Source organism: Hyla sarda (genome assembly GCF_029499605.1).
Source record: "Hyla sarda isolate aHylSar1 chromosome 1 unlocalized genomic scaffold, aHylSar1.hap1 SUPER_1_unloc_8, whole genome shotgun sequence".
Taxonomy (NCBI): Eukaryota; Metazoa; Chordata; class Amphibia; order Anura; family Hylidae; genus Hyla; species Hyla sarda.
Genome location: NW_026607594.1, coordinates 753,263 through 769,946, shown reverse-complemented (window position 1 = coordinate 769,946; position 16,684 = coordinate 753,263). Strand labels below are relative to the sequence as shown.

Genomic DNA, 16,684 nt, shown 5'->3' with positions numbered 1-16,684 from the left:
ACCTCTCCAGTCATCACCAGACCCCTCCATTACTGTATAATGTCCCAGCAGTGTCACCTCTCCAGTCATCACCAGACCCTCCATTACTGTATAATGTCCCAGCAGTGTCACCTCTCCAATCATCACCAGACCCCTCCATTACTGTATAATGTCCCAGCAGTGTCACCTCTCCAGTCATCACCAGACCCCTCCATTACTGTATAATGTCCCAGCAGTCTCACCTCTCCAGTCATCACCAGACCCCTCCATTACTGTATAATGTCCCAGCAGTGTCACCTCTCCAGTCAGCACCAGACCCCTCCATTACTGTATAATGTACCAGCAGTGTCACCTCTCCAATCATCACCAGACCCCTCCATTACTGTATAATGTCCCAGCAGTGTCACCTCTCCAGTCATCACCAGACCCCCCCATTACTGTATAATGTCCCAGCAGTGTCACCTCTCCAGTTATCACCAGACCCCTCCATTACTGTATAATGTCCCAGCAGTGTCACCTCTCCAGTCATCACCAGACCCCTTCATTACTGTATAATGTCCCAGCATTCCCAATAGTGTCACCTCTCCAGTCATCACCAGACCCCTCCATTACTGTATAATGTCCCAGCAGTGTCACCTCTCCAGTCATCACCAGACCCCTCCATTACTGTATAATGTCCCAGCAGTGTCACCTCTCCAGTCATCACCAGACCCCTCCATTACTGTATAATGTCCCAGCATTCCCAGCAGTGTCACCTCTCCAGTCATCACCAGACCCCTCCATTACTGTATAATGTCCCAGCAGTGTCACCTCTCCAGTCATCACCAGACTCCTCCATTACTATATAATGTCCCAGCAGTGTCACCTCTCCAGTCATCACCAGACCCCTCCATTACTGTATAATGTCCCAGCAGTGTCACCTCTCCAGTCATCACCAGACCCCTCCATTACTGTATAATGTCCCAGCATTCCCAGCAGTGTCACCTCTCCAGTCATCACCAGACCCCTCCATTACTGTATAATGTCCCAGCAGTGTCACCTCTCCAGTCATCACCAGACCCCTCCATTACTGTATAATGTCCCAGCATTCCCAGCAGTGTCACCTCTCCAGTCATCACCAGACCCCTCCATTACTGTATAATGTCCCAGCAGTGTCACCTCTCCAGTCATCACCAGACCCCTCCATTACTGTATAATGTCCCAGCAGTGTCACCTCTCCAGTCATCACCAGACCCCTCCATTACTGTATAATGTCCCAGCAGTGTCACCTCTCTAGTCATCACCAGACCCTCCATTACTGTATAATGTCCCAGCAGTGTCACCTCTCCAGTCATCACCAGACCCCTCCATTACTGTATAATGTCCCAGCAGGGTCACCTCTCCAGTCATCACCAGACCCCTCCATTACTGTATAATGTCCCAGCAGTGTCACCTCTCCAGTCATCACCAGACCCCTCCATTACTGTATAATGTCCCAGCATTGTCACCTCTCCAGTCATCACCAGACCCCTCCATTACTGTATAATGTCCCAGCAGTGTCACCTCTCCAGTCATCACCAGACTCCTCCATTACTATATAATGTCCCAGCAGTGTCACCTCTCCAGTCATCACCAGACCCCTCCATTACTGTATAATGTCCCAGCAGTGTCACCTCTCCAGTCATCACCAGACCCCTCCATTACTGTATAATGTCCCAGCAGTGTCACCTCTCCAGTCATCAGATCCCTCCATTACTGTATAATGTCCCAGCAGTGTCACCTCTCCAGTCATCACCAGACCCCTCCATTACTGTATAATGTCCCAGCAGTGTCACCTCTCCAGTCATCCCCAGACCCCTCCATTACTGTATAATGTCCCAGCAGTGTCACCTCTCCAGTCATCACCAGACCCCTCCATTACTGTATAATGTCCCAGCAGTGTCACCTCTCCAGTCATCACCAGACCCCTCCATTACTGTATAATGTCCCAGCAGTGTCACCTCTCCAGTCATCACCAGACCCCTCCATTACTGTATAATGTCCCAGCAGTGTCACCTCTCCATTCATCACCAGACCCCTCCATTACTGTATAATGTCCCAGCAGTGTCACCTCTCCAGTCATCACCAGACCCCTCCATTACTGTATAATGTCCCAGCATTGTCACCTCTCCAGTCATCACCAGACCCCTCCATTACTGTATAATGTCCCAGCAGTGTCACCTCTCCAGTCATCACCAGACTCCTCCATTACTATATAATGTCCCAGCAGTGTCACCTCTCCAGTCATCACCAGACCCCTCCATTACTGTATAATGTCCCAGCAGTGTCACCTCTCCAGTCATCACCAGACCCCTCCATTACTGTATAATGTCCCAGCAGTGTCACCTCTCCAGTCATCACCAGACCCCTCCATTACTGTATAATGTCCCAGCAGTGTCACCTCTCCAGTCATCCCCAGACCCCTCCATTACTGTATAATGTCCCAGCAGTGTCACCTCTCCAGTCATCACCAGACCCCTCCATTACTGTATAATGTCCCAGCAGTGTCACCTCTCCAGTCATCACCAGACCCCTCCATTACTGTATAATGTCCCAGCAGTGTCACCTCTCCAGTCATCACCAGACCCCTCCATTACTGTATAATGTCCCAGCAGTGTCACCTCTCCATTCATCACCAGACCCCTCCATTACTGTATAATGTCCCAGCAGTGTCACCTCTCCAGTCATCACCAGACCCCTCCATTACTGTATAATGTCCCAGCATTCCCAGCAGTGTCACCTCTCCAGTCATCACCAGACCCCTCCATTACTGTATAATGTCCCAGCATTCCCAGCAGTGTCACCTCTCCAGTCATCACCAGACCCCTCCATTACTATATAATGTCCCAGCAGTGTCACCTCTCCAGTCATCACCAGACCCCTCCATTACTGTATAATGTCCCAGCAGTGTCACATCTCCAGTCATCACCAGACCCCTCCATTACTGTATAATGTCCCAGCAGTGTCCCCTCTCTAGTCATCACCAGACCCCTCCATTACTGTATAATGTCCCAGCAGGGTCACCTCTCCAGTCATCACCAGACCCCTCCATTACTGTATAATGTCCCAGCAGTGTCACCTCTCCAGTCATCACCAGACCCCTCCATTACTGTATAATGTCCCAGCAGTGTCACCTCTCCAGTCATCACCAGACCCCTCCATTACTGTATAATGTCCCAGCAGTGTCACCTCTCCAGTCATCACCAGACTCCTCCATTACTGTATAATGTCCCAGCAGTGTCACCTCTCCAGTCATCACCAGACCCCTCCATTACTGTATAATGTCCCAGCAGTGTCACCTCTCCAGTCATCACCAGACCCTCCATTACTGTATAATGTCCCAGCAGTGTCACCTCTCCAGTCATCACCAGACCCCTCCATTACTGTATAATGTCCCAGCAGGGTCACCTCTCCAGTCATCACCAGACCCCTCCATTACTGTATAATGTCCCAGCAGTGTCACCTCTCCAGTCATCACCAGACCCCTCCATTACTGTATAATGTCCCAGCAGTGTCACCTCTCCAGTCAGCACCAGACCCCTCCATTACTGTATAATGTCCCAGCAGTGTCACCTCTCCAATCATCACCAGACCCCTCCATTACTGTATAATGTCCCAGCAGTGTCACCTCTCCAGTCATCACCAGACCCCTCCATTACTGTATAATGTCCCAGCAGTGTCACCTCTCCAGTCATCACCAGACCCCTCCATTACTGTATAATGTCCCAGCATTCCCAGCAGTGTCACCTCTCCAGTCATCACCAGACCCCTCCATTACTGTATAATGTCCCAGCAGTGTCACCTCTCCAGTCATCACCAGACTCCTCCATTACTGTATAATGTCCCAGCAGTGTCACCTCTCCAGTCATCACCAGACTCCTCCATTACTGTATAATGTCCCAGCAGTGTCACCTCTCCAGTCATCACCAGACCCCTCCATTACTGTATAATGTCCCAGCATTCCCAGCAGTGTTACCTCTCCAGTCATCACCAGACCCCTTCATTACTGTATAATGTCCCAGCATTCCCAATAGTGTCACCTCTCCAGTCATCACCAGACCCCTCCATTACTGTATAATGTCCCAGCAGTGTCACCTCTCCAGTCATCACCAGACCCCTTCATTACTGTATAATGTCCCAGCAGTGTCATCTGTCCAGTCATCACCAGACCCCTCCATTACTGTATAATGTCCCAGCAGTGTCACCTCTCCAGTCATCACCAGACCCCTCCATTACTGTATAATGTCCCAGCAGTGTCACCTCTCCAGTCATCACCAGACCCCTCCATTACTGTATAATGTCCCAGCATTGTCACCTCTCCAGTCATCACCAGACCCCTCCATTACTGTATAATGTCCCAGCAGTGTCACCTCTCCAGTCATCACCAGACCCCTCCATTACTGTATAATGTCCCAGCAGTGTCACCTCTCCAGTCATCACCAGACTCCTCCATTACTATATAATGTCCCAGCAGTGTCACCTCTCCAGTCATCACCAGACCCCTCCATTACTGTATAATGTCCCAGCAGTGTCACCTCTCCAGTCATCACCAGACCCCTCCATTACTGTATAATGTCCCAGCAGTGTCACCTCTCCAGTCATCACCAGACCCCTCCATTACTGTATAATGTCCCAGCAGTGTCACCTCTCCAGTCATCACCAGACCCCTCCATTACTGTATAATGTCCCAGCAGTGTCACCTCTCCAGTCATCACCAGACCCCTCCATTACTGTATAATGTCCCAGCATTCCCAGCAGTGTCACCTCTCCAGTCATCACCAGACCCCTCCATTACTGTATAATGTCCCAGCATTCCCAGCAGTGTCACCTCTCCAGTCATCACCAGACCCCTCCATTACTGTATAATGTCCCAGCAGGGTCACCTCTCCAGTCATCACCAGACCCCTCCATTACTGTATAATGTCCCAGAAGTGTCACCTCTCCAGTCATCACCAGACCCCTCCATTACTGTATAATGTCCCAGCAGTGTCACCTCTCCAGTCATCACCAGACTCCTCCATTACTGTATAATGTCCCAGCAGTGTCACCTCTCCAGTCATCACCAGACCCCTCCATTACTGTATAATGTCCCAGCAGTGTCACCTCTCCAGTCATCACCAGACCCTCCATTACTGTATAATGTCCCAGCAGTGTCACCTCTCCAGTCATCACCAGACCCCTCCATTACTGTATAATGTCCCAGCAGTGTCACCTCTCCAGTCATCACCAGACCCCTCCATTACTGTATAATGTCCCAGCAGTCTCACCTCTCCAGTCATCACCAGACCCCTCCATTACTGTATAATGTCCCAGCAGTGTCACCTCTCCAGTCAGCACCAGACCCCTCCATTACTGTATAATGTCCCAGCAGTGTCACCTCTCCAATCATCACCAGACCCCTCCATTACTGTATAATGTCCCAGCAGTGTCACCTCTCCAGTCATCACCAGACCCCTCCATTACTGTATAATGTCCCAGCAGTGTCACCTCTCCAGTCATCACCAGACCCCTCCATTACTGTATAATGTCCCAGCATTCCCAGCAGTGTCACCTCTCCAGTCATCACCAGACCCCTCCATTACTGTATAATGTCCCAGCATTCCCAGCAGTGTCACCTCTCCAGTCATCACCAGACCCATCCATTACTGTATAATGTCCCAGCAGTGTCACCTCTCCAGTCATCACCAGACCCCTCCATTACTGTATAATGTCCCAGCATTCCCAGCAGTTTCACCTCTCCAGTCATCACCAGACCCCTCCATTACTGTATAATGTCCCAGCAGTGTCACCTCTCCAGTCATCACCAGACCCCTCCATTATTATATAATGTCCCAGCAGTGTCACCTCTCCAGTCATCACCAGACCCCTCCATTACTGTATAATGTCCCAGCAGTGTCACCTCTCCAGTCATCACCAGACCCCTCCATTACTGTATAATGTCCCAGCAGTGTCACCTCTCCAGTCATCACCAGACCCCTACATTACTGTATAATGTCCCAGCAGTGTCACCTCTCCAGTCATCACCAGACCCCTCCATTACTGTATAATGTCCCAGCAGGGTCACCTCTCCAGTCATCACAATACCCCTTCATTACTGTATAATGTCCCAGCATTCCCAGCAGTGTCACCTCTCCAGTCATCACCAGACCCCTCCATTACTGTATAATGTCCAGCAGTGTCACCTCTCCAGTCATCACCAGACCCCTCCATTACTGTATAATGTCCCAGCAGGGTCACCTCTCCAGTCATCACCAGACCCCTCCATTACTGTATAATGTCCCAGCAGTGTCACCTCTCCAGTCATCACCAGACCCCTCCATTACTGTATAATGTCCCAGCAGTGTCACCTCTCCAGTCATCACTAGACCCCTCCATTACTGTATAATGTCCCAGCAGTGTCACCTCTCCAGTCATCACCAGACCCCTCCATTACTGTATAATGTCCCAGCAGGGTCACCTCTCCAGTCAGCAGCTCCATCATCTTGTTGATGAGTTCTCGGATCTTCTGTTCATCTATTTCCTCATGTATCAGGGAGTGAGGTGGGGGCCCCGGGATTGGGCTCAGGGTTCTTCCCCATCCTTCACACACAGGGGCCCAACAGCGCCCACTAGAGGACTTCTTCACTACTGTGTAATCCTGTGTATGGAGAGACACATTAATATCACTACATACATTCCCAGAATCCCTCACCTCTCCAGTCATATCCATCTGTTATTACAGAGATAAGAATGAGGTCATGTGACATCACTCCCAGAATCCCTCACCTCTCCAGTCATATCCTTCTGTTATTACATAGATAAGAATGAGGTCATGTGACATCACTCCCAGAATCCCTCACCTCTACAGTCATATCCATCTGTTATCACATAGATAAGAATGAGGTCATGTGACATCACTCCCAGAATCCCTCACCTCTCCAGTCATATCCATCTGTTATTACATAGATAAGAATGTGGTCATGTGACATCACTCCCAGCATCCCTCACCTCTCCAGTCATATCCATCTGTTATTACATAGATAAGAATGAGGTCATGTGACATCACTCCCAGAATCCCTCACCTCTCCAGTCATATCCATCTGTTATTACATAGATAAGAATGAGGTCATGTGACATCACTCCCAGAATCCCTCACCTCTCCAGTCATATCCATCTGTTATTACATAGATAAGAATTAGGTCATGTGACATCACTCCCAGAATCCCTCACCTCTCCAGTAAGCCGGAAGAGTATCTGTAGGGTGAGGTTTATGATCCTGTCGGCCATCTTGTTCCTGTCTCTCTCCATGGTTGATGGGTCATCCAGGAGAATTCTCTTATATAGAAGATATCAGCAGAGGATCCTGGATTGGAGAAACCTGAAGGGAAGAAGAGGAGATGATGATAAACCGCACCAGATTCTATGGAGAAATAAAATCCATTTCCTGGAGATAATCTGGGGAAACATCTGAGGAGACATTATAGGAGTTTTCAGATTTCTCTATAAAACAAAATCCATTGTCCGAGGGCTGTAAAATAAGAGACTAGAGCGCACTCCCCTCTCCCGTCCAGTGGTGGCGCTCTGGTCCTCCAGGTCTTCTGAGGTCGCTCTCCCTGCTCTGCTGAAGACGTTGTGAATCCATTTCTCCTAATCTCTGAGGCTGCGGTGTATTCAGAACGTCTTCATCAGAGCAGGGAGAAGAATAGAGGGATTCAATATGACATTGTCCAATGAAGAATAGTGAAATGTGTCCACTAGGGGGCACAATATACATCACAATTACATCAGGATTTTATGTGAATTGTGATATGTCCCCCCGGAAGAACCTGCTATTACCTGCAGCAGAGGCCGAGCATCATATACCGTTACACACGCAGGGTCTGGGCCACCACCGGAGTCAGTGTTTACAAGCAGGGTGCCTCCAGTTGTTACAGCATTTGGCTGTCAGGGCATGCTGGGAGTTGTAGTTTTACAACAGCTGGAGGCACGCTGGTTTGGAAACACTGTCTATAGTAATAATAGGGGCGCGGGAGAAACTTAAAAAACCTGATGCTTACATAGTCCTGTATGGAAGAAGTGGCTGATCATGGAATCTAAAGGGTTAATAGCGATGAGCGTCATTAGTGGTGAGACCTGGCTGCTTATAGCTCCTGAGCTCACCTCAAAGTCCCATATGGGGCATAGAATGTAAATATATATCGTGTCCTTAAGGGTTAATAATAAACATCCCCAATAATCCTGATCTGATGGTGACCGCACACACATACCTGTATCTGTAGAAGAACCGTGTGCTTACAGGACCTGCGATGATGTCACCATCATGTGATCAGTCACATGGAGGAGGAGGAGTCACATGATCAGGGGCTGCTGCTCTGAGAGATCTTCACGCACAACAGCAGTGACTGCCCCACCAGGACCTGCTCTGTATCTGTTACTTGCTGGAGGTGTAGGACCTGTGATGATGTCACAATCATGTGACCAGTACATTTGGGGGCAAAGTTTAGCAGTATAGATGTGACTGTGGCTGAAGGACCTGTGGGTAGGATCATGTGACAGGAGTGGGCGGAGCTCAGATGTGCAGGATAGAAGAGATTGTGATTGAAGGACCTGTGACAATGGTCATGTGACAGCAGAGTCCTGCATACACTGAGCAGATGAGCCTAGAACAGCAGCCCCTGATCATGTGACTCCTCCTCCTCCATGTGACTGATCACATGACGGTGACATCATCGCAGGTCCTATAAGCGGCTCCCGTACAGTCTGCAGGTGGAGGTATGTGTGCGGTCACATGTGGAGGCTGTCTGATGGTTTTTGTACTATTAACCCCTTCAGGACCCGGTAGGTTTGAGTTTTAACCCCTTAAGGACACAGCGATTTCTCATTTTTGTGTTATTTTATTTTTTCCTCCTCGCCTTCTAATAGCCATAATGATTGTAATTTCCTCTTTATAAACCCATCTGAGGCTTCTTGTTCTTGTTGTTTTTTTCACCACAGATTTGTACTTTGTAATGACATCACTCATTTTACTGCAAAATCTACAACAAGGGACAAAAAAATATTATTTGTGGGGTGAAAAAGAAAATAAAAGCCATTTTTAAAATCTGGGGTCTTCTGTTTGGACGCAGTGCACATTACGGTAATAATTCTCTTTATTCTGTAGGTCCAAACGATTACAATGATAAATGATTTATATAGGTTTTATTTTAACACTTTTAAAATATAAAACAATTCTAACTTTTTGTACAATAATGAGTCTGCATCAGATTGTCCTACCTTGTCCCCTATAACTCTCTTATTATTCCGTATACGGGGATGTATGAAAGTCATTTTTTGCGCCGTGATCTGTAATTTTTATCGGAAACACTTTAGTTTTGATGAGACTCTTTGATCACTTTTTAAGAATTTTTTTTTTGGCCTATGAAGTTGTATTTTTTTACGTTTACGCCATTGACCGTGCGGTTACACATAAGTTTAGGTTTATTTTTATTTACATTATTTCATTTAAGAGAAATAAAATGGTAAATGGGGAAGAATTAATCGTTTATTAGGGGAGGGGCTTATTCATATTAAGTTAATGTTCTTTTTACCTTATTCCCAGTTTTTTAGTCCCCGTAGTAGACTATTACATGGAATCTATAGATTACATACACTGATCAATGCTGTGATGCTGAGGCTGCCTGCAGGATTGGAGCGTCGTTCAGACAGCGTGGAGCGAGGTTAGGGACCTCCACACGTTCTCTCAGTTGACCAGGACCCCGCGATTTCACTGTGGGGGTCCTTATCTGCTCCACTGAGAATAGATTTTTGGCATTGGTGATGTCCGGCATTAGCAATGAGTCCCAGATGCTGATAGCAGGTAGGTCCTAGGGACTATGAATCGTGCTGAACTCCTGACTGTGCTTCATAGACTGGCAGCGGCCTCCCTCCCCTCCAAATCTTATCACTTTAATGACAGGAGTCCCTGCTCTGAAAGGGGTTTCCTGCACAAGAGCAGAAGATATGCCAGATATGATGCGTCTCCTGTTCCGGAGCTGGGCCCATGGCTATACATTATATACCTCCTGCCCAGTCAGCCATGAAGGAGTTAAATGGTGGTCATGCATTGCCACTTAACATTTCTGGGGCCACACACTATACAGATAGCTGCTTATTGTCCCTTCTACTCGCTGGGATAACATCAACCAGTCTAGCTAGGGTTAAAGGGAACCAATCATCAGATTTTACCCTATATAACGCTCTGCAAAGCGTTATATAGGGTAAAATCTTTATTTTCGCCATTCCCGGGGGACGCTCCTGCCCCCAGGGATGGTGAAGATATGAAGTTATAAACTAGTCACCGCCGCCGCCGTAAGTAGTCACTTGGGCGGGGAGGTCTTCTCCCCTACTCCAGTTCTTCCGCCGGCAGCGACGCCCCCTCCGCTTGATTGACGGGCCGCGTCATCGTTCCGCTCACTGAACAGACGGAGCTGAGTGATGACGCGGCCCATCAATCAAGCGGAGGGGGCGTCGCTCCCGGCCGAAGAACGGGAGTAGGTGAGAAGAGCTCCCCGCCCAAGTGACTACTTACGGCGGCGGTGGTGACTAGTTTATAACTTCATATCTTCACCATCCCTGGGGGCAGGAGCATCCCCCGGGAATGGCGAAAATAAAGATTTTACCCTAGATAACGCTTTGCCAAGCATTATATAGGGTAAAATCTGATGATTGGTTCCCTTTAAGTGGCGCACAGCACTGCCAATTCTACCCTTAGGGGCCAGACAGTAAGCAGCCATCTATATAGTCCCGGGGGAGGGGAGCAGTGATACTATGAAATATCACTTAACTCCTTACACTCCATGGGACGGGCACTTTGGGTATAATGACCTGAACTGACAGCTGGATCATCAGACTTGGGGTCAGTTGGGGACATGTGACCATAATATAGAGGATCTGCCCCGACAAGCATTCACCTCATCATCCGAGAGCAAGAAGATAAATCATGTGCAGGAATATCCCCTCAAATGTCTCCATATAACATCCTGGAATTGTATAGAATTAAATGTTTATTCACAATACAGGTTCCTATAAGGGGTCAGGACGTGGCGGTCTATTTCTCCATGGAGGAGTGGGAGTATGTAGAAGGACACAAGGATCATTACAAGGATCAGGTCATGATGGAGGATCAGCAGCCCCTCACATCACCAGGTAATAGACATGACTATATACACACGTCCTCTCATTATTTATATGTAAAGAATGAATTCAGTCTCTGTATGTGTTCCCTACAGTCAGATCCAGTAAGAGAACAGCACCAGAGAGGTGTCCCCGTCCTCTTGATGAGCAGAATATGGAGGACATTACTACAGGGAAAGATCTGATCTATATTAAGGCTACAGACATAAAGGAAGAAGAAGAGACAGATGTGAGCAGTGATGAGCAGTATAAGGAGGACATTTCTACAGAGCATGATCTCATCTATATTAATGCTACAGACATAAAGGAAGAACAAGAGACAGATATGAGCGGTGATGAGCAGTATAAGGAGGACATTCCTACAGGGAAAGATATGATCTATATTAATGCTACAGACATAAAGGAAGAAGAAGAGACTGATGTGAGCGGTAATGAGCAGTATAAGGAGGACATTCCTACAGGGAAAGATCTGATCTATATTAATGCTACAGACATAAAGGTAGAAGAAAAAACAGATGTGAGCGGTGATGAGCAGTATAAAGAGGACATTCTGACAGGAAAAGATCTGGATAATATTAATGCTACTGATATGAAGGAAGAAGAGACAGATGTGAACAGTGATGAGCAGTATAAGGAGGACATTCCTACAAGTAACCACCCAGGTGAGTAGTAACAACTTAATATAGAGACTGTAATAATTGTGTAGAATTCTTTAATCTCTCTGTCCTGTCTCTTGCTGTCTATTCTTCTATTCACCCAAAATGCAAACTAATGTGATACTACAGCTGGAATATGGACAAGAAATATCCCTATGTGTTCGAGGCCATCACGCCCGTTCCCATGGACTTGCACTGAGGAGGCAACCTGTGACATCATGACTCCCGCAGCCCACCCCCAGCGTTTGGAACTAAATGTTCTGACCACTGGGGCAGTGGAGTACCCCTTTAATCTCCCTGTCCGTTCTCCCTCTGCGGCAGAGCAGCTCATGTCCATGTAACAGGGGACGAGAACTGTGGCCAAGAATTTATTCTAGCAGCAGAAGTGTGCTGGGATAAGGAAGCGCTGGTGGACATGTTCTCTCCTGGACTCTCCGATATTATACAAGAGGAGATTGTGGTCAGAGATCCCAAGGAGCTTTTGTCTTTCACCTTCTTAATAGACACTAGGTTCCGAGAGAGAGAGAGAGACCACCATTTTGGGACCCCTTGAGGAGGCCTTCTGTCAGATTGTCACCTCGCCTTTCATGCCCCCCTCACCTCCCATGCAAAATGGCATTGTTTCGTTTTTTTATTTTGTCCCACAAATATTTTTTTTCTTGTTTTCGCCATAGATTTTTGGGTAAAATGATTGATGTCAAGGACAGCAATTATTTTATAACATAATCTGCGGCGAAACAAAAAAAATTGTTTGTGGGGTGAAATAAAATAAAAAATCGCCAATTTGCCACTTTTTAGGGCTTCCGTTTTTAGGCAGTGAACTTTTCGGTAAAAATAACACCTTATCTTTATTCTGTAGGTCCAGACGGTTACAAGGATACCCAAAGTATATAGGTTTTATTTTATTTTACTACTTTAAAAAACTTTTCAAACTTTTTTATTAGGGGAGGGGCTTATTCACATTTTATTAATTTAACATCTTTTTTTTACACTTTTTTTAGCCCCCATAGGGAACTATTACCTGCAATCTTCTGATTGTATATACTGATCAGTGCTATGCCATAACATTGATCATTGTTATCAGTGCTCTGCTGCTTCAGTCTTGGAGCAATAGAACACTGATCAGACGGCGAGGAGGCAGGTAAGGGCCCTCCCACCGTCCTCTCAGCTGATCGGGACATCAGGATTTTGTGGTGATAAAGGAATAAAAGGGATGAATAATTGCACCACATCATGACCACCACCATTACCACCATATAGTGACGGGATAATACTGCCATACTCATACTGAATAAAACCCCTGTACACAGACTAATATCCCCCCATACAGTGCCCCTGGCTCTACACAGGCGCTGCAGACCATATAAGTGATTACAGTGCAGTTACATGTAGTGAATCACAGGGGGCGTCTTCCTGAAGTCGTTCTCTTTCCTCTTTGTCCCCACAGAATCTGCCGGAGAAACAAGTTAGGCACCGCACGTTTCCAGCACATCCCCCAATTCTTTCCTACCCTCAGTGCCCTAAATAGTGTAGATAATGTCAGTATGAAGGCAGATAATGGCGGTAGGTAGATAGCGTTGGTAGGTAGATGGTGTAGGTAGGTACTGGTGATAAGTAGATAGATCAAAAACAAAAGAATACATAATTTGTGGCTTCCATTCCTATGCAGAGCACTTTTCGGTACAAATGACGTCATCTATATTGTGTCCAAACAATGACATCGATACCCAATATATATAGGTTTTGTATTATTGGATTATATTATTATTGGATTATAACTTTTTGTAATTTTTCTGTAATATTTCTGCCCCCCCCCCCCCATAACACTTTATTTTCCTGTATGAGGGATCATTTTTATTTGCACCGTGATTTGTAGTTTTTGTATAGATTGTTCTTTTGTTTTGCTTTTTATACTTTTTTTTTCTCTATTTTTTTACATTTGCGCCATTCACTGTGCGGTTTAATTAACAACATTATATTATAATAGTTCGGATATTTACACCAAATATGTTAATTTATTTTTGTTTACATTATTTTATTCCAAAAAGGGGGGGGGGGGGGTGTAATCAAACTTTTATTAGGGGAGGGGCTATTTCACATTTGTTTCTATTTTTTTTTAAAATATTTTATTTATTACTTTTTATGTTATAAATCAGTGATCTGAAACCTAAGGCTCTCTGCCTGCTGCAAAACTACAACTCCCAGCATGTTGCACTATATAGTAGTATAGGTCCTGGTACAACATGCTGGGAGTTGTAGTTTCGGGTCGGCTGCAAAGCCAGAGGCTGTGTCAAGGAATGCTGGGAGCTGAAGTTTTTAACTACATCACCCAGCATGCCTTGATACGGCCTATGGCTCTGCAGCTGATACAACCCAGAACTACTCCCAGCATGTTTCACCATATACTAGTATAGTAAAAGTAATGGTGCAACATGCTGGTAGTCGCAGTTTTGGGTCTGCTGCAGAGGTATAGGCTGTATGAGGGCATGCTGGGTGTTGTAGTTGGTAACTGCCACTCCCACCATTCTTTGAATCCCAGCATTCGTGATGTCAGACATCACCGCCCCCGCCCAAATCCCCCCCCCCCCCCCGCAGCTTGCCCCCTCCAATAGACTTACATTGATGGGGTGTGACTGTGACGTCACTACACCTGCAGCCCAAGCCCAGCGTTCATAACAAAATGTTTTGAACACTGGAGCAGTGGAGTGCCCCTTTAAGGGGTTACAAAGTAGTAAAGTGTAACAAAAACTATGCAAACTGAGTATTGTGATCGTATTCACCTGAGAAATAATTGTACCGCACAGTGAATGAAGGAAAAAATGTTATGGCAAAATAAGAGTTTTGGCTCTTAGAGGAAAGCTTAAATTTCCTGAGTTGTTAAGGGGTTAAAATAAAATCTGTGTTATTCTCTGCAGATTCTTGTACCAGGAGATCAGAGGAGAATCTTATATCTTCAGATTATAAAGCAGATGATGATATCACACAAGATACATATGAAGAACATTCCATTATCCCAGATACACCCTCAGCCCTTCACAGCCAAGATCTCTCATCTCATCCTTATATACAGGTCCTGTCTTCTCATTCATCACAGAAAGATCACAGAAGGGGTGTTGGACATCAACGAGCTCATACAGGAAAGAAAACATATTCATGCTCAGAATGTGGGAAATGTTTTCCTTTTAAATCAAGTCTTGTTACACATCAAAGAACTCACACAAGAGAGAAGCCATTTTCATGTTCAGAATGTGGGAAATGTTTTCCTGCGAAAACAAATCTTGTTCAACATCAAAGAACTCACACAGGGGAGAAGCTATTTTCATGTTCAGAATGTGAGAAATGTTTTACTAATAAATCATATCTTGTTGTACATCAAAGAACTCACACAGGGGAGAAACCATTTTCATGCTCAGAATGTGGAAAATGTTTTACTCAGCAATCGCATCTTGCTGTACATCAAAGAACTCACACAGGGGTGAAACCATTTTCATGTTCAGAATGTAGAAAGTGTTTTACTGACAAATCAAATCTTGTTCAACATCAAAAAACTCACACCGGGGAGAAGCTTTTTCCGTGTTCACAAATTACTGAGAAATCAAGTCTTGTTTATCATCAAAAAACTCACATAGGAGAGAAGCTATTTTCATGTTCAGAATGTGGAAAATGTTTTACTGAGAAATCAAGTCTTGTTACACATGAAAGAACTCACACAGGAGAGAAGCCATTTTCATGTTCAGAATGTGGAAAATGTTTTACTAAAAAATCATATCGTGTTGAACATCAGAGAACTCACACAGGGGAGAAGCCATTTTCATGTTCAGAATGTGGAAAATGCTTTACTTGTAAATCAAATCTTGTTAGACATCAGATAACTCACACTGGAGAGAAGTCATTTCCATGTTCAGAATGTGGAAAATGTTATTCTATGAAATCAAGTCTTGTTAATCATCAAAGAACTCACACAGGTGAGAAGCCATTTTTATGTTCAGCATGTGGAAAATGTTTCACTGGGAGATCAAGTCTTGTTTATCATCAAAAAACTCACACAGGAGAGAAGCCATTTTTATGTTCAGAATGTGGAAAATGTTTTACTGACAAATCAGGTCTTGTTCATCATCAAAAAACTCACACAGGGGTGAAGCCATTTCTGTGTTTAGAATGTGGAAAATATTTTATTCAGAAATCAGAACTTGTTAAACATGAAAGAACTCACACAGGAGAAGCCAATTCAGAGCAATAAATGACGCAGATAACACATCTATATATTATCCATGTACATAGGATATCTGACATTTATACATAGATCATATACTGTAGGGGTCTCAAACTGGCGGCCCTCCAGATATTCCAAAACTTTAACTCCCAGCATGCCTGTGAGGGGAGTCAGCTTGTTATACATTTTTATATAACCTTCTATAATAATCCTTTATATAATTATACGCCATTTTGTATATCATCACTATGTTGTCTATAGTCCACCATCTTGTCTATGTTCCTTCATTATGAACTGAGTGTGAACTTTACCAGAATTATAACCAGGAAACTTGTAAACAAGAACCACAACTGCTGAGCGTACAGAAAACTCCAAGGCTTTGGATAGGGGATAAGATGTGTAATCCCCGGAGGACCCCTTTAAATAATACAATACACTAATTCATACTATAGAAGAAAGGATGTCCAGCGCAGATTCTTGCAGAACGGAGCTTTTATTTGCAGACTTTCACCTCGGTGCACAGACAATGTAGACACACATGACGGGTTTTGGTCCTACATCTGGACCTTAGTCATACAAGTTATATAATTACCTGTCAGCCATTTATAGAGGACGTGAGACATCAGCTCCTCCTTAATGGGGCGCTTCTTAGATGTCCCATCTTCTC

General features: G+C 45.4%; 1 protein-coding gene and 1 long non-coding RNA gene across 2 annotated transcripts; one reads left to right on the top strand and one right to left on the bottom strand.

Annotated features, from left to right (window-relative positions):
* Positions 1-6,526: 6,526 nt before the first annotated feature.
* LOC130298294 (uncharacterized) lies at positions 6,527-8,528 on the bottom strand. Its single transcript, XR_008849756.1, has 3 exons — positions 8,244-8,528; positions 7,207-7,354; positions 6,527-6,634 (listed from the first exon to the last, which is right to left on the bottom strand). It is a non-coding gene; the product is annotated as an uncharacterized LOC130298294 (long non-coding RNA).
* A 186-nt stretch (positions 8,529-8,714) lies between these two features.
* On the top strand, positions 8,715-16,048 carry LOC130298281 (oocyte zinc finger protein XlCOF22-like). Its single transcript, XM_056551211.1, has 4 exons — positions 8,715-8,814; positions 11,034-11,160; positions 11,244-11,810; positions 14,720-16,048. Exons 2-4 carry the CDS (start codon positions 11,073-11,075, stop codon positions 16,042-16,044), a joined length of 1,980 nt encoding a protein of 659 aa, XP_056407186.1. The 5' UTR covers positions 8,715-8,814; positions 11,034-11,072; the 3' UTR covers positions 16,045-16,048.
* The last annotated feature ends 636 nt before the right edge of the window (positions 16,049-16,684 follow it).

Bases quoted from the DNA above. Each gene is read 5' to 3' on its own strand.
- LOC130298281 (XM_056551211.1), top strand. From the start codon at position 11,073: ATGGAGGAGTGGGAGTATGTAGAAGGACACAAGGATCATTACAAGGAT. The intron at 11,161-11,243 runs GTAATAGACATG...TGTTCCCTACAG, and splicing joins GCAGCCCCTCACATCACCAG to TCAGATCCAGTAAGAGAACA. The intron at 11,811-14,719 runs GTGAGTAGTAAC...TATTCTCTGCAG, and splicing joins TCCTACAAGTAACCACCCAG to ATTCTTGTACCAGGAGATCA.